This window comes from Idiotropiscis lumnitzeri, chromosome 12 (assembly GCF_059441095.1).
Source record: "Idiotropiscis lumnitzeri isolate Australia: NSW breed Sydney's pygmy pipehorse chromosome 12, RoL_Ilum_1.0, whole genome shotgun sequence".
NCBI lineage: Eukaryota > Metazoa > Chordata > Actinopteri > Syngnathiformes > Syngnathidae > Idiotropiscis > Idiotropiscis lumnitzeri.
Window position 1 is genome coordinate 19314690 of NC_142402.1, and position 26599 is coordinate 19341288.

The following is a 26599-nucleotide window of genomic DNA, read 5'->3' on the forward strand; positions in this document are numbered from 1 at the left end:
TTCACTCACATCCCACAAACGCAATATTAATCAGAATATCGTGTTTAGACTAGCGGGGCCGCAAAGAAAATTCGGCTAGCCGAGCTGCCGAGTCATTGGCAGACAAACTTTGTGTGGGGGCGGTTATTATGCAAAATATCTGACATCCCAATTTGGCAAAATAAGTTTTAATAATGGAGACAGTTGTCTTGTTTCCGTGGTTTTGTCTGGAAAACAAATGAGCCAAATTGAGTGCGCTCAAAGCTATCGCTTGTTACACCAGCGCGCTTGAGCTTGTCAGCTGCGATCGGAGCAAACGCAACACACTCATGCGTTATGCAGGAGAAAGACGAGCGCTGTGATGATGATGATGATGAACGCATTCGGGCTCCATTATTAGCAACAATCCACAACTCGGGTGTGTTTTGTCAGCTATAATGACTCCATGCTCGTCTTTTGAGAAGACAGACATGACAGTTTGCGTAAACAGTGTGCTTAGGAGTCTGCAGCAGGCCTGTCACGACAATCAAAACTTGCATCAGCCCGGACCACGCAAATCAAGATGGCTGGGAAAATGTTCCATTAACTCATTTAGTGCCATTGACGGCTAAAGACGTCAAAGAGGTTTTTTTTGTTTTGTTTATTACACGGATGGTAGTGAATGCGTTAAATATGCTCTCCGTGAGATGTTTTTTTTTTTTTTTTGACTGTAACACTGACTTGGCGGTGATTTAATTAAGCCAAGGGGCACACGTGATGACATGCAACCTTCATTTGCCACTTGCTGCCGATGGTCACAGCCTCCGAAAAACGCGTCTGGGAAATAAACATCATTTATATTAATAAACGTAGCGTATTTGTCAGCCTCAAGCGTATTGTGTATGCGGATGGCATTAGGCCCTCGTCACTTAGTTTGATAATGGAACGTTATAAAAGAATTATTCGCATGAATAATGAACATCTCCTTGTGTATTTTAGATGAGCAACACTTTGAAGTGGAATTTTCTATTCACCGGCTCCAACGTGTGCTCCTCGTGAACGCGGAAGCTTGTCGTTCGCAGGTGAAATCAAGCGTTTAAGAGCACTCTGGTATGTTTCTCGGCGGCGGGAAGCAGATTATCTCCTGAAGGTTTTACTTACACTTCTCAAACAACCTTGCTCTTTAGTATTCAGGTTATTAACAGGAACGATTTTATGACTGGAAAAATGCTTCTTCGATCACACTTTTTTTTTTTTCCGCACTCCATTTCTTGAGTCATATTAGAAGACCTTGATTCGCAATGATGATGTTATGCGCTTTCTGTTTTCGGCCTTTCTAAATGAAAATTGAGTGAACGTTGTCAATCCAATTATATCCTGATCCATTCAGCGATTCATTTGGTGAAATAAAATCGAGTGAATTCAACAAACTTTTTTCAGTGCACGTCAATAATCCCGTCTCGTCATGCCATGTCCTTATAAATGAAATTACAGCCGTCACTTTCTTGGCTTCGTAAAAAGCAGGATTGAAGAGATTTGAACATTCAGTAATCCGCGGCAAAAACTAGACTGAGCTAGAAATGCTTCCTGTTTTCAGTCTTTGCTCAAATTGTCAACCACAATAATATGCCTCCATCTAGTGGCCAATGGTGGAATCACTCCCAAAACAAACAGGATGTAAATTATGCAAAAAATAAAAATAAAAAATGTCATCCTTCATTGGAGTTGGATTTATTGTATTTCTTTACATCATCTTTTATTATGATCATATCATAAACAGCATTTCAAGTAACTACGATTAAATGGTCAAGTGCTCACGGAACGAAGTCCAGCGACTAAGTGTATTTCCAATTTTAGCATTTTGCACCACTGGTAATAGAAAACAATAAATTAAGTCAGCCAATACCCCGATACAAATCATGTGACACATTTTACCTTTGGATAAAGCAAGCCTACAATAAAAAAAATCATGTTGTTGATACAATAATTAGGCCCACAGGGATCTCACGTGCACAAACAAGCAGTGTTGTCTTTTCACTTTTATTGGTTCATTAGTTTGTTTTGTTTTATTTTTTTTTTCTTCCCACTACTCCTACCCGGACCCGCTAAAGCCTGTGTTATCGTAAATTAATAATGTTGTTTACCAACTCGTCAAACCTCGGGAACGTGATTCTCGATTTGGATCAATCGAAAAGAGTTTCCACTCGCACGGGCTCGAATATCTCGACACCTCCGTTGTGTGACGTAACCAAATTTTGTTTACAATTAGTGCTTGACATGCCCGTGATCTATCTTACTGCCACCAATGTGATATAATGTGAAGGTGAAATTGCTGCATGTATTAATTTCTTCTTCTTTTCTTTTTTTTTAATCAGGGAATCAATCATGAATTAACTGTAGCTCTGCAGCAAACTTTGATGAGAGGCACTCTAAATCAGGACTGTATGAGTTATGGCAAGGTCCACCGATGGAGGTCACTGATAAGAAACGTTATCACACAAGCTGTCACCCATGGCAGCCATTTGCTGTTGGTAATTAATCACCGGCACAGGCTAATACGTTCATTCCACCTAAAAGGGATTCGTCGTCTTGGACCCTCCAAAGGTCAAATTCCAAAAGCGGCTTTGACTTTTGGAGACCTGCGTTTGTAGGATGTCAATATGAGTTCAAGCAATTGCTACCACAATCGACTGGCTTAAAGATCTTTAAAGTGGAAGCGGGACTTGATTAAAAATGAATTAGAGGCGATGTTTAATCATCGTATTTAATCGAGTGAAAACATCGGCCACAGGAAGCTAGTTTTTTTTTTTTTTTTTGCGTAAGTACAAATCGGTCAACAAGTAGATGTGATCTTAAAGAAAAATTGCTGCTGTTCTACTTCAATTTAAAAAGAAGACGTCATTTGTGGACTAGTACTCGATCAATGCTAACGATAACGAAATGTTTTTCAACAAAGTATTATCAGTCTGACTTCATCTGCACCGGCAATTCAAAGAAAGAGACAGGTTGAAAAAAAAAAAAATCTGACTGACGATTTCTGCCCCCTCATATCGTAACTGAAACAAACGAGCTTTTTTTTTTGTTTTTTTTTGTACGAGTTGATGCTAACGTTAGCTCGTTTGCTATTCGTGTTCGATACACGTTTTGCATGAATGTAATCGTGTAGGACCGAAGTGCTGCTGAAATAAGCAAAGTCATTATCGGTGTGACAGGAATTTGGGGAGCGGAGAAAAGTTCACGTTCGATTTTTTTTTTCTTATTTTAAATGAACACATTAAACTCCTGGCCCTACTTTAAAAATACCTCCGTACAACGAGTACGCTCAGACTGTCTAGACATATTTAATACGTCTGAAAGAAGGATTCTAAAACATGCAGTGATTCATTCCTCGTTGTGGGAATTGCAAATGACATCGCTTTGATTTGACCTCTCTGAGGTGAGGATTGAAGGTCAGAGGAGAGGAAAGACGGTGGAATGTTCATGCATCGATTTTTCTTTCCTTCCCTCACTCCTTTATCTGCCACTCAAGATGGATCGAGGGGGCGTTTGGTGACTGGGACACGGTGTGTCAGTCAGTCAGGAAAAAAAGCACAAGAAGAATTTGGAAATCCTGGGGGGGATAAAAAAACAAACAGTCATCGCAAGTGCGTTTTGGTGAAAAAGCAACATCTGCTGTCTTGGTCTTGAATTTTGACACCTCCGTCAGTAGAATGACATTGTGGGCTCGTTTTTGCCTACATTGGATCAAATCTGCACTCGTCTGTAACTTGCCTGGGAAATAACGCGCTTGTAAATGTCATACTTGTCGCTGGATGAAATGATTGAATGGCGCGCATTAAGCAGAGTACACGGCGATTATTTATTAGTTTACAACGTTAGTGATATCTGTCAATTAATCGGAAAAAAAATATTTTAAAGTGAAAGTCCATCCTTTTGTTGAAAAACAGGACATTATTTCAGAAAATGGACGGATCTCTAAGCAATTGATCAATATTTGTCGAATAATTTGATCATCGTTTAGTTGCCGATTAATCGTTACGCCTCTAATTAATTTACACTATCCACTAAAAAAAGTTCCATCCAAACCTGCGGAGTTTGCTGCTGTGAGTCTTTCCTATCGACAATTCCATACGCCCACTCTGTTGAATCCGATTTTGACTGGCGTATATCTCGGGGCTGCCAATATTTGGGGAAAACAATCCGAATGTGCTCGTTGGAACTTGTTTTGGCGCAAGCACGCATTTTGGGGTGCCAGCTGCATGACGTACGGCGGGTCAAAGCCTCATCGTCATTTGTGGTCTATTTGTGTTTCTGTTGGCTGCATTGTGAGGTGCGCAACCTTCTGATAGGAGAGTGCTGGGCCAAGACTGGCAAAAAAATCGATATATTTTATTTCCCGAGCGATCTTAGTGCATGAAAGGAATCTGGGTTTGAGCTGTTGCATCCAAGCCAGTGGTCCCCAACCACCGGTCCGGGGGCCACGGTGGGCTGTACATAAGGAAGAAAAATAAACTTGCAGTACTTGCGGTTTATTTATTTATTTATTTTATTTGTGTGTAGCCTGTGAACATGCATTCATATCACAGAAGGATTTTTACTCCTCTATCTGGCTGTGTTGTCATTTACTTTTCGACCTGCTCCCTTGTTATGGATGGGATTGTTCGCCCAATCACCTTGCGAGTTATTTTCAGCACCTCCCCCTTTTTATCAGCTCTTCCCCAGATGGAATTGTAAAGCAACCCCCCCCCAATCTGTGAAACCAACCATCTGGTGCATCATGTTAGTGAATCGTGGCCTTTTTGTCCGCAATTGTACACAGCTTTTGTTCCCGGCAGCCAGAGACAAGATCCGGCCGGGGCCTCTGCTTCCACTTCCAGCAACATCCCTTATTCAAAGCCTAGACTGAGCTGGGAGAAACCTTGAAATTCAAATGTGCAACCAGCCAATTAAACTCCACACGTCGTCTGCGTGGTTATCCGACCACGACCCCCCGTGTGAGACGACAGGTTGTCGTCTCAGCCTCAAAGTGCAGCCAGAGAAGGCAAAGCGGCAAGTCGCGCAGAAGGTGGTCTATAGATCCTCACGGCAGGGGGAACACGCTGAGGCCGGCTGACTTAAAACCTGACATCGAGCTCCGGATTCAACTCGCAAGCCCACACACCGCTTTTTTTTTTTCCACTTCTCTTGTTCAGCAGGTGAAAGACACCTTTCACTTTGAGGAAAATATTTTATCTGCTCTTGTGATTCTGAGAAGGCACACTGTGAACCGTTTAGTCTTCTCACCGCCCTTCTGACATGTCTGTTATTGCCTCTAATCTTTTTGTCAGCTGCGCTTTTTGGTTTGAAGTTTGTCTTGTTATAATCCTTCCAGTGCTCTTTTTGAAGTATTCCGAAGTCCTTAGTGCAGTGGCTCTCCAAGTATTTACCAAGTACCACCTCAAAGAAAAATCTTTAGCTCTCAAAGAAACCACCAGAAAAGACAACATTAAAATAGAGCGTCGTCGTCGATATTCTAAAAAAATTTTGTACGGCACAGTTTACACAAATACGGTAAAACGAAAAACTCTACCTGCTGTCGGTAATTATTCTGTTCAAAGACGGTGTACTTAAAAGTTAAATACAACTGAACTGTACTTAAAATCTGCATTGTACTGAAACTCCCAAAAAAATATTTTAGGCTTCTAGATTTTTACAAGCTTTGATGTGATTTCCCATTTTAAAGGCTGTGCATTTTATTTGTATTTATTTTTTTTTTTTTTTGGCATACCACTAGTCAGTACTCACCGTCGTTTTGGTGTAGCGTGCGATGTCTGGGGGGGGCGTGTTCGGCCGATGCAACATCATAGAATCGGGTCGAGGTGAGCACTGTGATTTCCTGTTAGCCAGCGAATCAGGGCACTGGACAAGAACTGGAAGTGACAAAAATGGGGAAAAAGCTGAAAATTGAAGCTATTTCTTAAGAACTAAATGAACTTTGATCCTTTGCACATTTCTATGGTCATAATTGCTGGCTGGACAGAAGAGCGCGACGATGAAGTAATTACACTCGTTCACAAAAAAAAAAAAAAAAGAAAAAAAAACGCCGTTATTGGACATCACCGTCAAAGGCTATGCATTGACTATCGCCACCGATGGCGTGGAGGGGTACTACATCTCAAGCATGCGCAGAAAGTCCAGAGTTGTCGGCGTCTCTGTCGGCTTTTGCGGTGTGTTCTTTGGTCATTTTGCGGTCCGACGTGTCAACTTTTATGCCGACGAGACATTTGGCAACGACGGCGAATAGGTGTGATGAGGCAGACCATTGGTGGAGGGGTACTGGCTCATGGATGATGACGCATGATGAGAAACAGTTGGTGCGAATAGAAAAGTGCAACTCAGTTCATTGGAATGTCGCGTTTAAATTTTAAGGGTTAATATTGAATGGGCTGGCCGATTAATCCCTCGGGCTCTACTCCAAACGTTCCTTCTCTCGTCAATAAAGTTTTTATGATTGGTGCTTGCAACTAATGCATTTTTTCATTTTTCATTATTTCTATCAGAGGCCCACAATGCCTGTTGTGAAAAAGTATTTCAAACAAACAATTGCATCAGCGAAAAATTTTCTATTTTGGCTTTTATCAGTTGTGATGTTTTTGTTTTGTTTTTTTCTCCGTGGGTTTTAATACTCTATGCTCTTTGGAAAGCAATTCCAGGAAAGCACTGCAAAATAGGGGCGAGTGTCGTGTAGGGTTCGTCGTATGTCACCCACCTAAGTGGTTGGTGCCTCACCTATCATTTTTCTCATGTTAAAACGGCACTGGTTGCATTCATGCCGCGCTGGACTTTAATCTCAGCTTCCAGAACATTGCTCCGAGCGGTGGGATCTAACGTGTGTTCCAGCTACAAAGTAGACAGTAATGAACAGGAAGTGCACCCTGGTGCGCTCTTATGCTTTTGTAGGAACTAACGGCTCAAATACAGTTTTTGCCGTGACCGTAGAGATGAATAGCCACCGGACCACAGACCTTTCCACCTAATCGTAATGAATGTGCGACATTTACTGCGGAAGTGACACACGTTTGATGGATAGTGCGGTTTGATCCGTGTTTTATCCTCATTAGGAGAAACGTGATGAAAGTTGTGCTTTCATCCCACACTTTTTTTTTTGTTTCTTCCCGTTATTTTATCATTTGCTACATGGGGAGAAAACAGGTCAATAAAATAAAAGAAATAATCTCTTTTGGTTGTTTCAGTCTCTTATTTTGCAGTCTATTACTCTTCCTTTGTGAGTTGTTCAAGCAGCGTCCGCCCACTTTAACGTCTAATGGAACTACTTGCAACTTTGGTGTAATTACATTTGCAGCATGGAAGGAATGAAAATGATCTCCCGCTTGCAAATAAAGAAAGGTTAAATCAAACTTAAATTGAAGTGTTCTACTTCTCGATGAATTATTTTGACCTCAGCCAGAGGTTGTAATTGAAAAACATCAAATAGAACGCGTGACGTTATCCGGACCTTGGCCGTATCTCAATACGAAGAAAGCGGAGTACGGCCTTGTAACCTCGCCAAATACTTTCTTCTTAGGAAGGTGAGTCTTTTTTGTAAATTGGAACGGCTGCACTTGTTAATTTCACCCGTCGACTCTGACGTCTTTCCGTGATAACTGCACAAAATGCATCTGAGGATATTTTCTTTGCCAAGCCTTCAAGTATCCATGTATGTTGTCAAACTTCTAGAATTGCGACGAGGTGGGTTAAGGCTGTTCAAGATCCCGCCTGTGCTCCCCTCGCGACACGTGACAACGTGCAGCACGTGCACGTGCAGCGAGACAGCAAGCGAATTAATGAAGAAAACTCCATAGGCAAGGCGTACTTTTCTTGCTTTTATGAAGTTCTCTTGTTCTTATAGACAACAATTGGAAGGTAATTTATAAATATAGTAACTGCAACAAAAAAGAAATAAACAGAGTAGATTCATATAGGGCAGGTCTGTACATGAGCAGTTAGCTTGATGAAATAACACATTTTCATACACCTGCGTTCAAAATAAAGTACACACTTGACCTAAAATAAATGTTTAGGAAATTAGAAACACTCACAAAGACGAAAGTCTTCCAAGGTGTTTTGGAGTACGTTTACCACGTCGTGAGCTACTCTTATGCTAATTTTAACTCTTTTTTTCTTCGGAGGTGAAATCCGTCAAAGATCCATTATTTGAAAAGATGCGCTTACATCAACGAATTCGAAAACGATCCACAACAAGAAGAGGTCTTACTCTTCCACTTTTTTTTCACTAGATTTAACAGCTTGCACTCAGCAATCGAGAATAATAAACGTATTTATGAGGAAATATGAACTTATTCAAAATCTTTGACTAACACAAACTTGTGAAATATTAATGTCTCTTCAAGACATGACACCGCCGAAGGCCTCTGGAGCTCGGCCCACCGCTTCATTCAACGTGGTGTCGTTTGCGCCGTACAATATGTCGAGTTCCAAATTATTATGCAAATGATGTTTTTCTCAGATTTTTATAAATAGTCTATGCAAATGGCATTTGGGATAATTTCCAAGTCATCAACTGTTTGAGGGGAATTTGAATGTTTTTAAACAAACCTACCCATGTTAACGGTAATTTTTTTTTCTCCAAAACTTTAAATGCACTGTTCCCAATAATTACGCACAGGAGTGTTTCGAGACATTTCATCATTTGTCAAGAACTGAAAATCAACTGTCATGTGCTGAATTTGCACTCACAAGTTTCTCTCCCAGAGCAGCCAACAATGTAGAGGAATTTCTTGTGGCGTAAGTTGGGGCATCGTCATGCATACAGCTGACTTTATTTGGCAAAGTTTTGTTCTTCATTTTGTAGTCAAGTCAGAAACTCCATATACTTTTTTTCAGAGGTTATTTTCACACCTTCAGGGACCTGAAACTGGCCGACTGGCTCAAAACATGACCCCGGCGACCTCCCTGTTGACGTCGCAACCTTTTTGGGACGTGGCGGCCATCGCACCAACCATACACTTGGGCATCCATCTTGACCATCCAAGCTTGCACGGCACTCATCGGTGAGCCATCTCATTCCGCAAGGAATATTTTGACATCATTGGCTGCCACGGGCAGAAAAGCAGAGTAACTTTTGTTGTGGCCACATCTTCTCCTGACCCTGTTCACAATCTTTGGAGCATCCCCAAGCTAAGCTCTCTGAGGGTGAGAGGCAGCCGACATCCAAACAGCAGCTTCGGGAGCCTGTTTTGTTCTCCTGCAAATAAATTCAAGCAGAGAATGTGCAAAAACTCACCAATTTAACGGATGTGAGACTCGCAAAGCTGCTATCAAAAGTAACCTGTTTACGAGTTTTTGAAATATCGTTTTCATTTCAGCAAATACAACCTCCTAATGCTGCAAATTCAATGAACTCTTTTCAGTTCTTTACAACCTGTGAAAAGCCTTGAAGCACTACTGGAATGGTGCACTTGAATAAAACCTACATTTTTTTTTTAGTTTGGACACAAATACTGTTATCATTGGGGGAGGGGGGGTTGTTGAAAAACGTTCAAATTGTTCTCTAACAGTTGACTTCTAAATCATGCTAGTTTCCATTTGCAGAGACTATTTGTAAAAATCTGAGCGAAACCCATTTGCATAATTTGAAACGTGATATGGTATTGATCATCACATGCATCCTGTCACCATCAGAAGTTCAAGTATGTGCCGGTTTGGACAGAAGTTTGATGGCTTCGAATGCTAAATCTATTTCATAGATCTTCTTTGTGTTAGTTATATACTGTACTGCAAGAAAGCTTTGTACAAGTTTCTCGTCGTCAGTTTGATGAGTCATCTTCAACCGAGTATCTTCAAAGCGCGTGTGGTTGTGTGCGGAACTGTTCTGTCGTCGTAGAACAGTCGTGTGACTTTTAATGAGCCAGCAGGTGTGTGCGCGCGTAAAAAAAAGAAACTGAGATGTTGTCAGACAAGTGACACTTAATGCCTAATTGAAATGCTTGCCTTACAAATTCTCCTTTCGAAGGAGCCTTCTAACCATATGAGAGGTAAATGCTGCCATCTAGCGTACATGATAGGAATAGCACAGCTTGGACTCAGAACAGCCTTTTTATTTTGATTTTTTTTTTGCAAACACAAAAGAATAATTAATCAAATGCCTCTTAGTTTTTGTCCTGTGTCTGATCTTAAATTCCTATTTATTATCTAGTTTCAAGAAATGGGGGCTTGAGTCCAATTTGATTATATGACGTCATTGTTCTTCACAAGGTGACTCAACTTGCCGAACGTGTGACTCAATGGCTGGCGGTGCACTTTGGTACTTGTGGCTAAAATAAGGATCAACCAGACACCTCTTATTCCCACCACTCGCATCTTACAGTTATAGAAACCATTATTATTACGTATTGTCACGTAAATCACAATACTGGATGTTGTGCATGATATCTAAATAGAAGTTCATACTTTTGGCAGCTGGAAGTTGTCAATTCAAGTGTTGTCCTTCTTAGGCGAAGGAGGGAAAGAATCGCTATCTAAAGATTGTTTTCACACCGGGCTGCAATCTCGTTAAACACGCAAAAAAAATTAATTTCACGCTACTGCTTTGGAATTAATTGCATCTTAGCAGAGGGAGCGCTGATAAGGATGGACACGACGCTGGTCGATTAAATCAGGTGCTTTTATCAGACGGGCCTTGACTTGATGCTCTTGATGATCTTTGAGAAAAAGCTCTTTTTGTCTTTGAGTTGTCATCAGGCAGAATGGCGGAATCGACTCCAGTCTCTGAACTACTGCCTGCATGAGTGAAATATTTGTATAATCTTTACGGGCGTTTATGTTTTTGTGTGTCCACAAGAAGCAAGCAAGCAGCCGGTTGTGGAAAACACTCATTCATCAGTGAGATCCAGCCCGCTGTTCTGCATATTGCACTTGCTGGCAAGATGACAAGAGGCAGCCAAGTTTCCACTGTTGTTGCAAAGCTCAGGCTCCATCCCTGGTCGTCATGGTAACAAACGTAGCTCTCCCCATTGGCCCAGGGGTGTACAGGGCAGAATGAGGCTGTGTCAATTTCAACCAGACAATAAATGGAGTGTAAAGTGTGCTGGAATTTTGCCATAGACACTTTTGCGAACTGTGGTGCACAGAGCTGTCTTAGTCTTTTGAAAGCCTTTATTAATTATTCAGGTTAACTTTTATTTTCATTATTTGGACTTTTCAACAGTCTCTTAATTGGTCTCGGTGGGATTTGGATTTGGATTTGATGTTTACATTTCGACCACATGCTGACAGTGTTTTCGTAATCCCTGACGGTTATATTGTTGTATTTTTAAACAACTTTGTAATATATCATGATGAATGATCAGCACACTTTCCAAACAATAGTCTGTAGATTGTTTACTGCATGTGCACACAAAATCATTTATGAATTAATAATCCCTGTGTCTTCATTTAAGGTGAATTTCAATTTGTTTTTTTAAATTCATTTTTCATAGGGAATCACTTATTTATGGCGGTCGCTGCATAATGTGGATAAACTTGTTATCTACAGAATCTCCCCCATTTTAAATATCCAGTGAATTATTCATTCAAAGGGGAGTGTTGGTTGCATGCTACCATGCTTTCCTTCTCATTCTTTAAACAAATAAATAAATAAAATCATGTACTGCTTGCCAGCAACCCTTTTTTTCCCCAACCATTGACTACATTGGATGGCGTACTTAACCGAATCCGGGAGTTGCGTTAGAATGACAAGTAAAACCACTAAGGTCCACTTGTCATCAATGGAGTGAAGGGACTATCGATACGAGGCATCAGCATCAGCTTTTTTTTTCAAGGTATTTATTGTTCTCACGAGTGACGCCGAAACTAGTCTCTGGCTCCCTCTTGTGGCCATTCTAGTATCAGGAAGTACATGGCATGCATGGCTGTCAGAATATTCTTTTCTTCTAAGTAACTGCCAACTGTCACTCCTCTCCAATGCCCATTAAGATGCAATTTCTCGAATTATATGTATGTTAATAAAGCTTTTATTTAATGCTTAGAATGCGTTATTAGCGTATTGTTAGCAAAGTGACGACGCCATGATTAAATGTCGTTTATTAATTTGCTCACTCAATTTCAATTTGGGTGTTGTGTTGAATTTGTCCATTATTCTATACTTACTTATCGTACGGACATAGCGATGTTAAATGACAACAAATGAGTTGTTTGTGTTTTATATTGACATTGTGACAGAAATAAACCAATGATCATTCTTTAAAACATTAATAGACATTTTATGTAATACGCAAACGTCAACTAGTTCAGATTTGTAGTTGTCAGACTACCATCTAACTAATGTGAAAAAATGTCGTTGATTTGTGATTGATTTTTTCCAAACTGTAATTCATGGTTAGAGTTGTTCGTACTTGCGCATTAGACCTCTGAATTAAATTTAGATGCAATCTAGTAAATGCTCAAACAGCTTTCCATAGTTGTAAAGGGTTGTACGCTATGCACTGTAACTTGATCCAGCAACGACTCAACAAGGTTGGGCGCTTTTGTCTCCCACAGCATGTTTTGAAATTATGCAAGCTCAGGCTGCCACACCCACTAAATCATTCACAGCACAATGAGCATATTCCTCCTCCCAGAGAACAAAAACAATCACACTCATACAAGAGAGCCTTTTATTATTTTACAGCCGCACACAATTAAAGGTGTTACAGTGAAAAGACATTTTGAAGTCAAATGTTCAATAAGTTACGCCAAATCGAATTCTTCGAGAGGTGATTAGAATGTTCATCGACGGTAGCAACCGAATGCAAAAACGGCCGATCGCCCGTCGCCTCGACTTCTGTTTCGCCGTTGTCAGTCTCGTGTCAGTCATACGTCGTTCGCCGAGTTGACGCCCTTGTGCAGACTTTCACATGTTTGGCGGAATGTTGCAATAACCGCTGACGGCTGCTGCGGCCGCACCCGCTTCACGTTTGACGCTGCTGGAATGCGTGTGCACGGATCTCGAAACAGTTTGGAACCGGAGTTGTCACCAAAATTATTTAAAGTAGGGACGGGCATTTCAATGTGTTTCCTTGTTCAATCGATTTGTTCCGGCTATGAGAAAATAGCTGAAAGTTCTGGACTCCTGGTTCCGTGTGGCTCCAGTTCTCATAGTTGACTTCATATTGAACTCCTTCCGACAAGTGTTCTCATCATGCCCGACCCAACTTTAATCTCAGCAGTTCAATGTCTCTTCGGCAACTTTATCTTAGTTCATATTATTTTCTCATAGAAAAATATCAAAACTCTATAAAAACAAACAAACTGGGGAACCATTTCAACAAATAACCAACCCCACTTTTGCACAATACGTGGAATTAGTAAAACCCAAAAAACCTAAAGTTGTTACGAAATCATCACCCATTAAAAAAAAAAGAAAAGAAAAGAAAATACCCCAAACCAGTCACTACACATCAACGCATCAGCTACTAGCAACCTGCAAAACCAAGAATGCCAAAAAAAAAAAAGCGCAACACAACGGTTATGTACAAGTGACAGTGTCAGCGAGGTTATCAGTGCTTGGGACTCAAGACAAGGCAGCAGAGGTTAAAAAAAATAAAAATCCAGCAAAAGTGACAAACACATGACTCAGCTTCTCTCTTCTCTTTCATTCTTCGTGTTCGGTTGTCATGTTTGTTTTGGGTGGGGTTTTTTTTGGGGGGGGGGCGCTGCATCCTGTGCACCGAAAAGGCAAAACACTGGTAATCTCCGGCGTTGTTGCTCATGTCTTTTTGCACACGCCAGCAAGATTTTTGAACTTGGGTCCCAGCGTGTTTAGAAAGTCCAGGTTGTCGTTGTTGGCGCCGTCGTCGCTGCAGCAGCCGACAGAGCCGGCCGCCGAGCCCACCCCCTCAAAGCCGTACTGGTGGATGATGTCATCCGCGTACCGCCCGTCCTCCTCACCTCCGAAATAGGAAAGCTTCTGAAAAGCAAATTGTTCAAGAACATTAACAAACAAAGTATATTCATAAAGATGTTGAATTGACACAGCCTATATATATATATATTTTTTTTTTAACATTTTTGTATGACCCTCTTAGGACTGGCTCCTGAAAAAAGAAAACAAGATTTGACACCCCTTCTTTAAATTGGACTTACAGTGCATGATTCAAGTCCACCCATCCATCCAGTTTCCGAACCGCTTATCCTCACTTCAAAAAATAAAAAAATAGATAGAATGAAATGCTCGAAATCAAATTAACCCGTGTATCCACTCTAATTTGATATGGATACTTTTTGTGACTTTTGTTTGTTGCTGTGCCGTCAGATCTTTGTAAAAGTCAAATAAATGCATCGTGTAGGGAGCACAAACTTTTGTTGCTTTTAACGACAAGCAAACGCAAAGAAATAATAAGAGGCGTGTTCATCTTTCATTCAGCTCAATAATTTTCTGATGATTTAATATTCTTCTTGTTTACTTGTTTGTTGTCACTTTTTTAAAGAGCCAATCCAATCATAAATTGCGACTCTCCTCTTACAAGTAACATCGATTTTTCTTTTTTTTTTTTGGCCCCCCGCCCGGCATGTTTTCTTGCTCTAACCCACAAAACAAAACAGAAGTGGCGTAAAGTAGTGAAACATTACCTGATGCAAATAACGTCCGTTTGTTTGCCAAGTGCTGTGAAAGTTTGAGTCGTAGTTCATCTGTTGGGTTCCATACTGGCTGTCGTAATGGCCGCTGAAGAACTCCGTCTCGGTGTTACCAAAGCCGGTCTTGTAGAGGTTGGTGTCTTGGCGTCCGATGGTGGAGCCCTTCACTTGCCAATCCTGATTGGCCACAGAGCTCTTGATTTCAGAACCGGGGATGGGCACCTTGATGAGACTAGCATCCTGTGGACCGAACGCATGCGTTTAGGAAAGCGGTTCTTTGAAATATTTGCAAAAGGCGCAACGCGTCTTTGTGCTTACCACTTCTTCCCCGGGGGCTTCCGTGTTTGACTTGATGAGGATTCCGCCGCTGTCGGTTGTATCCTCCAAGATCTGCAAGTCTGGCTTTGTCGTGCAGAAACAGGCAAGCAGCAAGACTGCAAGAGCAACACGGCTCATGTTAGAACTTTTCAGGATTTACAGAGAGAACGGCGTCATCCGAAAAAAAGTACATTCCTTAACTCATTCAATCCGTATGACATAGATATACGTTTTCAAAAGAGTAGTCCCCACCTCCCAAAGACGTATTTATACGTCTTTGACTTTTTTTTTGCGTCATAGCTGCGTGTTTTTATCACATTAGAACACAATAATCTGTTGGCCTCTCAAAATCAGTCAATATCCACAAAAACTCTGGAATTGGGGGATTTCGTCTCGTGAAAATTTCTGGAATTAAATTAGTTTATTCTAAGGAAAATCCTTATTAGCGCAGACAATGCCTCTGACCTACAAATACGCCACACCACCATGCGTGCAAACCTTTGCCTTCTTGGTGCCCTTGAGGCAAAATAATTGCTTTGCGCTTTCGCTTGTGTGCGCGGTATTACGATGGGAATTCAATTACCGTCAAATCTTGCTCATTATGATGACGATGTTTCATAATCTAGAGGGCAGACCTTTGTTATGCGCTCGGGGGGGCCGCAATTAATTTCCAACATCAGACGGATGAGGCCAGGTCATTAATTGATGAGGTAAATAAATAAATAAAAGATACAAACTCATGTTAAGACGTGTTGAGGTGAACAAATAAAAACAATCAATAAATTTTAGCAGAAAAACTAGAAGCCGTTGACTTTTTCCTAGATTGTGAACCGTGCGCTTAAGACAAAAATTTTTTTCTTTCTTCTTTTCTGTGGATTTTTCTTTCACCATATGCCTATAGTTCAGAAAATACGCTAAATAAATCTCAATAATTTTTTTTTTCTTGGGTCTGTTCTGTTCTAATTATCACAAATGGTGCCGTGTTTAAGGGCACTGTTTTAAAAATCGGTTTATGGACCTTTATGTGCATTCACAGTACAAAATCATTCTGTACATGCAGTAAATAACTCATTTTTTTCAACATAGAAAACGGCGGCTTATAGCCTGGTGCGGTTTGCATGGCATGTTTTTTTTTTTTGTTTTTTTTTTAACATTTGCTGTGGCTTATATACAGGTGCGCCTTAAAGTCCGTAGAATGAGGTAAATTAATACAACACATATTATAGGGCGCTTGATAAAGTAAATGTTTTGTAGACCGATTTAAAGAACGGGGAAGGCCATGTGTGTGCATTTATGTGCAAACCGTAATCTGCAAATTTCCAAAAGGCTAATGATTAATCATTTGATCAATTACACTGCAATTTTTTGACTGAATTTTAAAAGATCTTTCCCAGTCTCACACAGCCATTTTTTTACTGTTCTCTTTATAAGCTCGCTGGAAATGGGTGTTCAGTGCGCATGTTTGAGAAAATCCTACTTTCATGTGGGCAATGGAATTAAATCAGAAAGGAACTGACGTAGGAGCAGAAGGAGGAGCAGCGGCAGGAGTAACGCCAGCCAACCCATCGGGCCGAGCGAGGCCGACCAAGGTTTGGTCTGGCAGGCGCCGTTCCTGCAATTGCAGATCCTGACGCGCACGGTCTGGATTTTGCCATTCCCCTGCAGATCCTTGACCTCAACGGGAACGCTGTGCACCTTCAAGGGGAGGTCTTTGACCTGGCGCAAAGTAGCTGCCGTGTCTACGAGAGAAGCACGCGATCCATTTTAGGGCATGATCAAAAGTAGGACCGAATGAATCCAATGGGAATGAAAGCAAGCGCTCACCGTTGAATCTGTTCACGGACCATTTCCCATCTTCGTTATTTGGCAGGCTAAAGGTGAAGGGGCCTTTAAATGGCGCCTCGTCAGCGTCTTCAGCCACCAGCAGCACCGAGCCAAGTTCTCCCTCCTTCTCACACACCACCCTCTCACCAGGGGGGACGATAACCGGCACGTTGTCGTTCACGTCTTCCACCTGGATTATGACCGTTCCCGTACCAGTCTTGGAAGCTGAAACACATGACAGAACGTTGTCGTTCATCTGGAATTTGAAATTACTCTCAAACAGCTTTTTCTGTGAGTCACTGCAAATCAGGTCAGACCAAGCCAGGACGGGTGCAGCTCAGACAGATACTGCCAAGGAGAGGGTGGAGTTCGCGTTCTTAACTCATTCACTCCCATTGACGGCTAAAGACGTCAAAGATTTTTTTTTTTTTTTACTCGCCTGGTAGTGAATGAGTCAATAACCTCGGGCAGCGAGAAAATGGCCGAAAGGAGCAGAGACATTTGATCAATGATGATGTCTTCTTTGAAAAGCGCCATACTTGCGTCGACGGCTCTCATGGTGATGTTGTAAAGTCCATCCTTGACAAAGTGAGACTCTCTGTCGATGGTGTTTGCCACTCTCAGCTCTCCTGAGTTCCTGTCCACGTTGATCCAAGCAGCAGGGTCCGTGATCTTGTAATACCTGCGAGACGGTCCCAAAAAAAAAAAAAGTCCCGGTCAGACTCGCGTTCTTTAGCGACGACCATCGAGTGAGGGCCTGCTTACTTGATTCCGTCGCTGCTTTTTGTTTCGGGATCGATGGCTTTGTAAGTTCCGATCAACGTGCCGTTGGGCGTGTTCTCTTTGACGGGGAAGCGAATGGTCGGCGCCGTGAATTCGGGGCCTTCGTCTACGTCGCCGACAGTCAAGTCCACGGGGACGATCTCCCACCGGGCCGTGGTGCCGATTAGTTCGGGTTCGTTGCGGGCCATGACTTCCAGTCGCATTTTGGCGGATTTTTCGTAATTTAATGGCTGGAAAGATGACAAGACTCTTTCGATATGATCACTTGAACTCCCCATTTGCTTACTCCAAAGTGAAAATCACCTCACCTTTGAGATGTACAGAAGGCCCTCATTTGTTTTGGGGTCCGTCTCCATCCGGAAGTTTCCGTTTTCATTTCCCTTGGTGATAATGAATTTGGATTTCCAGTTGATTGTGTTTTTCAAATCCTTGTCTTCAACGGGCATTCGGAGAACAAGTTGGTTGATTTCATTCTCTTTTGCCGTGGCTTCGTACTGCGGGATAAATAGCGTGGTTAATCATAAATGATCAAACAATTTCTTATCACAGTCTGAATTTCCAGCTAATCACTCGTGTATTATAGAACACACCTCGTAATAAATACGTCATGCAATCTGGACTTTAGCCCGACTCCTTCCGTCTTACATTTGGGACCATCCAATTTTGAGAGAGGTGTGCAGGAAATTGAGAGTTGATTTTTTGGGGTGGATTAAAATAGAATGTGAGCCAACAAGAGGTCCTCTTTCTGGTCCAACATCGCAAATCACTAAGATTTATGCAATCTGGATTTTGGAGCGAATCAGCAAGTTAAAATTTTTTTTTTTTTAAAACTAACCGCTCATCGATCCGATCAGAAGCTATATAAAATTACTCGCAAAAATGTTTGTAACGTTTTCTAAGGACAACAAAATATCTTGTACAAAGAGTGGACGCTAATCCAGCTCCATTTTTGGCACCATTTTTACTTCCCAATGATTTTCTCCACATGATAACTCGCCTAAAATGCTTTTTGAGTTGATAAATCCCTCACCAATTTTTTTGTGAAGGTCGGCGGGTTGTCGTTGATGTCGCTCAGGCTGATGGTCGCCGTGCCCGTGGTGAACAAACCGTTGGCTGCGCCGTCCATGTCTTTGAGTTGCACGATCACGTTATAGACGTCTTGCGCCTGATGAGGGACGATTCCGTACACGTCACACACGGCACAATTGAACGGAGACGAATCGCACTCGAGCTCAGGCCGCTCCTCACCTCTCGGTCCAACGTGCTGGTAGCCGTGGTGAAGACACCCGTCGTCGGGTTGATGGCAAATCGGTCCATCTCGGTCAATAGGGAATAGCGGATCTTCACGTGGTCGGTGCCTGGTTGGTCTCTGTCGGTGGCGTTCACCTGCCCCATGATTGTCCCTGTGTTGTAGAAAAGGGCGATCGTCTTAAAGATTGTCGTGCACGCAAACGCAACAAACGAGCCACGGTGGCGTGCGTGTCATCTTCCTCACCTGCTTTGCTTTTCTCGGGCACAGAAAATTGCATTTGGCCACGGAACTGCGGCGCATTGTCATTCTGATCGTCGACGTTCACAAAGACACCCAAGGGGTCGTCCGTTTCCTGCCGTGTTGTTCTGTCGAAAACCCTGGCTATTAACTGCAAAGGAAAAATGTCCACTTTAGCGTTAGATGACTGAAAGGATCGTTACTAAAATATTCCTATTTCAAATGATGTCCCATTTGAGTTAGAACACCCTCTGTATATAAAAGGAATTCAAATCAATTGGACTGAAAAACCCGAACAAGGAAAAGCGCCAACTCACAGCGAACTGCGGGAACTCCTCCCGATCGACTGCCTTGAGCACAGTCAACATTCCAGAGTCGCTGTCAAACCTAAACACTCCCTCTGGGTACTTGTCGAAACCGGGCCCCGTCAGAGTGTAATACACCCGATGTGAGGCTTCAGTGTCGGACACAAGCTGCAAAAAAAAAAAAAAAGAAGAATATATCTTCCACAAGGAAAATTCTCATTCTTGAAATAAAATGTTTTCGCATTACGGAAGGTGCAGATTGGCTTTGCCAACAATGCCGTCATCGATATCTTATTTCCATTTTCATGCACTTTCCTTGCAAATGTTCAGCATTAGGATGAACTGGGAAATTCTTCTTTTGCAATTGGTATCCTTACTTTTATGTGAATGTTAATTTGACTATTAAATACTAAGCTATGAGTCTTGGAAACTTGTCTTGACAAAATGAAGCAAAAGGACAAGCTCAAATTGACATTCTCTTATACCAGTGCTTCTCAATTATTGTCTGTTACGCAATGGGCAATGAGCACGCCACTGCCAACTACTGGAGTGGATGTGCAATTACACTTTGTTGTAGTACGGCGGGGGGAAAAAAAGCATGTCCCCCGTCAGCATCGCACCGCGCCCCCCCTCCCAGAAAAAAAGCATTGTCTTATCCAGGAAGGTGATGGTAATTCAGACAAATTGGGGCAAAACACGATAAAAATTGCATTTTAGATCTGAGTGACGCATTATCAAATCAGTCACTTTTGAAGCGTGATAAAACATTCGAAACGAACTAGAGGTTAAGAATTTGGTGGATGGGTATTTCAGGGAATTACAAATGGCTTGAAATTGTAACCATAATGTTTTAAATACCCATTTTAATAACAGCATATTGCAACATATTACTCTATTATGTAATTTTCATGGTTGTGCGGGTGTTCACGTCAAACTTATCAATGAAACCTCTTCCCTATTTATCTCAATGCTGATGCGAGCATGTTGTTTTATTTATTTTATTTTTTTTCATTTTACAGTTGTTGGCACACCCACACATGTGCATGTGTGAGTCACTTGCTGTTAAAATAATTGTCCCAAGTGGCCATGAGGACTGGGAATGGTTTTATGGCACTGCGCAAATACATAATATAATCACGTGTGTTGTTTCCCAGACATTGTCTCCATACATTTTGTTGAGCTTTGGTCGACAAATGCCACTCAGGTATCGATTCAACAATGAGGTCATTGTTTGCAATTGTGTAGAAAACAGAAACAGAAAACATTGTTTTGCACCACTTTTGTGTGTCATAAGGAGTAAAATGTTTGGTGTGTTGTGTGTGTTTCAAAACATTACCCTTTCAATATCTCTTGGATAGGGTCCGGGGTCATTCTCCAGGATATTGAAGGGTGGGGGGCTCCAGCGTCTTTTGTACCGTTTCAGCACCTCTGTGGGCTACACACATTTTCAGTCCATTCAATCAATATTTAGAGTGATAGCAAGTAATTAAGAACAAAATACTTTCTTGCTGGACTGAAGTTTATTTTTCAAGTATGTGTACATTGAGTATTTTTTTTAGACTTTTGCCCATTCCATTTAAAAAGAGATCTGTACTTTCTACTCCTTACTTTAAGGATAAAACTAATTACAATTGTAACGAGAGTGAAGTAACTTCAGCCGTGGTTCAGATTTTGTTAGGGCAGCAGCAACATGACGAAATGTGGACAATCTAACATTAACTACAACCAAAAAAGATATTCTGGGATTGTGACATATCATGAGTGACTAATCTGTTACTGCCTAAATGTAATAGATTACTGTAACGCGTTACTTTGTACTTTTCACTTTGTTACCTTGCAACACATCACCCCCAACACCGGTTGTAGCGTAATATAATAATCATGAGGTAATTTTGCATTTTTGTGAGTCATTTAACATTCGTGCTTTGGGAACATGTATAGACAGCATTAAGTCGAGCCAAACAAAGCTTGCTGGTGCTTAAAAATTTTACCTGTTTTTTCTTCTTCTCAGTAAGAGCATCAAACAAGTTAATACCAGAAGGAAACCATTTTGTGTGCTGTTAAGTTTTCTGTCAATGCGACGAGTATTGTTCATAATTGACAGTAAAACTTACATTTTACAATTATTATACAGTACAATACAATACAATTACATACAAATATAGTATAAATATATGTGCGATTGAAAGTGTCATGTTTTTTGTACCCGTCTGCTCATTTGGGCGCTAGCAATGAGGTTGACGTCCATCTCCATGTGCATCCCGTCGCTGTGTTGAGCCCACACGTAGAAAGTTCTGCCTTTGGGCGACACCTCGACGGTGGTTGTGGCCGTCACCGAACCGTTCGGCCAAACTGCGAAAGCACCGTCGTTCGAAGTGACGCTCGCGCAGCTCGCCACATTGACTGAAAACCCACAGAAGAACAGCGCCGACTGATTTATTTATTTTTAATCGAAAAAAAATACAAAGCTGGTTTCTTAAAACTTGATGAAGTAAACAAAAAATAAATAAATAAATAAAACACCTCTCGTTATCTCGTATCCGGCTGGGATAGTTTGCGGCACCGGGACGTGGAGGACATTCGGCAAGACGCACGACTCGACTACGGCCAGGCTCTAAAGTTACACAACGTTAGTGTCAAATAACACACCCGGCTCGAATATTCTGCTTTGTTCATAAATACACATAAGTTGGACTCACCAGCACTAGGCACACGTTGAAAATGACAGCATTCGCCATCTTTTTTCCTTTCTTTTACACAAATGTGCACTTTGCCCCGAGCAGAAAGCAGTCCTCTCACAGCATAAAACAAGAAAAAGTTACAAGCGTTCAGTTGGTGATTTGAGAGCCGTGATCACGAAGAAGAAAGAAATCCTGCTGCGTCTCCTACGCCTCCATGGCACCTTTTGCGCTCGTTCTTCTCTGTTTCGCTGCTGGCTGTGTGTCAATAATCCGGACACACCTTGAACGCCCCACCCAAAGGCTGAGCTTCCCCAGCGGGCTCCGCAGCAGGGAGGAGAACCTGTGTGCACCAAGCACTGTTAACTCCTCCAAACGTGACAATTTTAATGCCCTCCAGCAGGAGGCGCAGTTTCCCCAATGCTTTTAAATATACATAGTTTTTTTAAGACCTATTTGAGAGTTTTAGAGGACGTTTTCATAAAGGCTCGTTAACTTATAATAGTGGCTCATAAACAAATGTTGTACTACTGTAAAAGTTATGCATGCCTGTCAGGGAGAGTATGCACATTTTGTATGTATGTGTGTACCTAGCCTTGACACAATTGTCTCGTCTACTTGTTTTTCTAGTGTATCCGGTCTGTGGAAGCTCTCCAAAGTCTGCACAGATGAATGACCTTCGTGCCCCTCCTCTTTCCCTCACACAGCTAAGGGTCCTCGCTTAGTGCTGCAGGAATGTGCACTAAATGAAGCCTGGCAAAGAGGGGGGGGGGGTCTGTCTTCCCACTTGTTATCTCTAAAAAAAGTGTTTGCAAAGAAGACGGACGGGTGTTGGGGTGGGAGTGGTGGTTGACAGCACTCTCGGTCAGTGTCCTCAAGTGTGAACTGTGCAAAGAGAGATACAAATAAAGTAGAAATGAAACCAGACTATGCGCATACAGGAAAGGTGAGAAAAGTGTCAGGAAAATTGCAGTGAGTCATGGGCGTGGACGCAAGGAAACCGCCCAGGGCTGGGAGTCATAACAGTCAACGCAAAACAGACTCAGCAAATAGTCTTGTCACTTCCAGAAGAAAAGTGACTTATGAGACACGTTGAAGCTGTGACGTGTGCCCAAACACTTACAGTCTCGAACCCCTCCACAATCCTCCCCCAACAACACTCCACCAGTTCTGAACTCTTCACTTTCAGTGATAAACAAAAAAAAATGAGTCATTTTCACTGTGAACTTCAGTGTTTCATTAAACTTCTCAAAACCTCTCTTGAGTGGAAGATTGGAACAAAGTTGAAGAAAAGAGTCTTGTGTGTTGATCTCCCGAGTGCAAATATTTCATATAATAGAAAAAAATATATACAGGGAATGCATTAGGGGGAAAAAAGCAGGATGTCTTAGTGGGGTGCAATATTAAAAATGTAATAAAATATTTTTTTGTTTTTACATTTAATTTTTTTAACTAATGTAGCAATTGACCTGTAATTCCGCCTTTTTCATTCAAGAATCTGTTTATGTGACTGAAATATAATCCGCGTTGGAGGCGACTTAGACCCGATCCTGCACAGGCTGGAGGATCTGCGAGCGGAGGCCTGCGCTGTTGTGACATTAGTCACAGCCGACTACAATTGTGAATAATCAAAGTGGTACCTCTTTATCCCCTTACTATATGGCAGTGTTTTAATGTTTTTAGATCTTAATACAAACATAGGTTAACTTATTTTTACAATTAGGAAAGTTCCAATGGATAAACAACCTGCTTAGAAATCGCAACTAATTAACCGAAGCAGCAAATCACCACAAATTCAGCTTAAGAGGCCCAAACAATCCGCACGTATCCAAACACAACGCACGCTCGGTGCCATTGCACATTTAATCTCATTGCAAAGGTCACACCAATGTCACAAGATTACACGCGTGTGCCGGAGCGGACTGTCAACCTACGAGCCATACCGAGTGCACCTTATGTAACCACTCTCTCTGGGCGTGTGCGTGGCAAAGTGGCAACTCCAGCGGGCACGCCACGTGCGTGTTCGGTAGTGTTTCCGGCGAGACGCGTTGCTTGACAAACACACACCCTGGTGTTGGTCTGTTGTTCAGCAGACTTTCATGCTAAGAATAAAATTGTTCTGTAATAAGATGGCCACAAGTAAAAGGAATTAAAATCATATTGATGCTACGCTGCTTTGAAATTTATAGAATAGAATTAAAGTTTCATTCACATCTCGATATTATTACATATTGATCACCTTTGAAGTGAACCTTTTATCTTGTGCTAATGCTAGCAAAAGCATAGATGCTATTATTGGTCATAATCGTGTGCCATGGTTGTACAAACTGCCACACACCAAAATTAGTCGCACAATAGACAATGTTTGTCCTAAAACTAATGTTTCTAAAGTGGACTCTTCAAAATAATGTTGATGACACACTAGCTTGTTGTAGCGCGAATAGCATCTCTTTCAATCTTCTTATGCGTTCGAACACGTCTCATGTTGTGTTAATGCTAACATAGGTGCTATTGTAAGGGATCAAAGTGTCAGGTTTTCTGATCGGGGTCAGCCAATACCGATTCCGATATAGATCACATGGTGGCCCATTGATAGATCCGACAAGTTATAACACCGTTATGTTGGCATTTTGCATTTTAGCTTGGCTTGTTTAGCTAGCTAGCGTTGTCTTGGTTGGCTTCGTCAATCGGTTTTAGATGATAAATCATTTGAAAACAAGCGACTGTCGCTGAAGTGTGTTTTATTTTCCCAACTGCGGGGGGAGCCAAAGAGTTAAATGGATTCCTGTTGGGCGTGGTGGCTAAAGTGTTTGCTTAACTTTTCGTTGTGGCTGTCAATAAAAAAAAATCTTATCGAAAAGTGATCTGGGCGTCACTTCGAACCTGTCGTAACCTCTTTCCTCACGCTTGGTAGAGGCGCATATACAGTTCAGCATTTTCATTGAGATATGTGCTTGCGAAAAGTGAATATTTTTCTTTGTCAACTTTTGTCCTGCAATTGCCTGGTGATCAGTGCCTAGTGGAGAATCCATCCATTTTCCACTAGTAGACTAGTGGACAATTTTGATCAAAACCTCACCCGGATGAAAACATATAAATTGTACTTTTTAAATTTATTGGCCTGCCTTGAGTCTGATGTGTTCTCACTTGAATGTAAAAGTTGCCCCGTGCCTGTGACATTCCCTGGGAACACACCTTTGGCACCACGCGAGCATTCCCGGTGACTTTTAGCGTTCGTGTTTGTTTAATGCAGTGAGGGGGGCGGGGGCGTTTGGGGGGGTGTTCAGGAATAGATAAAGAAAGAGGCGCACATTGGCTGACAGTGTTGCAAAGTGCAGGAGGGGGAGTGGCGGAGAGGAAGTGAGCTGGCATAATTCGACTTTTTACACGGAAATGTTTTCTGTTTGTGCTTCTGGGATACACGCACAAACGTACAATGGCTCAATTTACGGTTGGAGTGATGCAAAAGGGGAGCAGATGGTTTTGGTGATAAGAAGGCTGTGACAAGTACTTGATAAAAATCCTCCCATTGTGTGAAAGATTTGTATTCATCATATTGGAAGGCTCATTGGTAACATTAAAAATGAGTCACTTCACTTTGCGGATGTGTCAACAAGCGTGTCCGTCCACTTCGGTGAGACAACAAAAAATTTCACACTGATGGACAATTGAGCCACTGACAACTATAATGAGCTAACTCAAATTTTCAGGAAAATAACATTATAAAGGGATAATTTACTAATTTTGTCATTTTTATCCGTAAAAGGAATTTTATAATGTCATTTTTTTCATTTGTATAAATTTTTCAAAACACATTTTGCAACTTGACATCGCATGATTTTGAAGGCTCAGGTGACAACCAGTCACGACTCGGTTTTTGAATTATAGGTGAGCCGTGATTGGTTGTCACCTGAGCCGTTAGCTTGATGTCATTATCAGTTGACAGCAAGTGGCAAAAGTGACGCCCCTTGATGTAGATAAAAATTGATTTTTTTTTATTACTTAGCTCATGTTCCACCAACGCAATATTAATCGGAATAACATATTTTGTTAATTTGGGACGCGTTGAACATAATATCCAAAACAATATTTTTGACTTGACTTCCCCTTTAAATAACGTGAGCAATATTTCCTTTGCCCAATTTACACCCTAAAATTAATTACTTGTATTAAAAAAAAAAAAAAGATCCCATAGCGTATTTCTTAAAATATCTATGAATCTAAATTGGTTAACTATTTTGATGTATGTTTACTTTTAGGACTTCTAAATAAATCCCTCAACTTTTGTTTCACAAGAAAACTGTCCAACTGCTCAAGGCTGACGTACATTTTGGATACAGGCAGTTCATAATAAACAATAATCAAACGCAACATTTTGATTAATAGTGATGTGTGTATTTTAAAAAAAAAAGTGGAAAGAATGAACAGTTAATGTGTAAATTTACAGTTTCGGAATCGCGAAGTCCATTTGTGATTGATTCTCTCGTGCACTTAATTTTGACCTTCCAGTAAACTCTAGTTTGAGTAGTTTCCCTTGTAAATTGCATCAGTCAGTCTTTCTTTAGCTGCCGCTGCTGCTGTTGTGGTCCTCCCGGCATGCAAATCTGGCAGCTGTGCACAAAAAGTGGATG

At 41.5% G+C, this 26599-nt stretch overlaps 1 protein-coding gene across 2 annotated transcripts; it reads right to left on the bottom strand.

Annotated features, from left to right (window-relative positions):
• Positions 1-13643: 13643 nt before the first annotated feature.
• On the bottom strand, positions 13644-22301 carry dsc2l (desmocollin 2 like). 2 transcript variants are annotated; one of them, XR_015846197.1, is made up of 17 exons: positions 21990-22301; positions 21814-21904; positions 21497-21693; positions 20627-20725; positions 19303-19458; positions 18992-19136; positions 18745-18899; positions 18527-18661; positions 17805-17990; positions 17479-17726; positions 17253-17395; positions 16714-16938; positions 16407-16628; positions 14890-15005; positions 14566-14811; positions 14080-14132; positions 13754-13903 (listed from the first exon to the last, which is right to left on the bottom strand). XR_015846197.1 is itself a non-coding variant. In XM_088311587.1 (16 exons), the coding sequence occupies exons 1-16, from the start codon at positions 22026-22028 to the stop codon at positions 13703-13705; spliced, it is 2604 nt and encodes an 867-aa protein (XP_088167713.1). In that variant the 5' UTR covers positions 22029-22298; the 3' UTR covers positions 13644-13702. The 2 variants fall into 2 exon arrangements, 1 of the variants encoding a protein (XP_088167713.1); XM_088311587.1 differs by lacking the exon at positions 14080-14132 and having other exon boundaries at positions 13644-13903; positions 21990-22298.
• Between the last annotated feature and the right edge of the window lie 4298 nt (positions 22302-26599).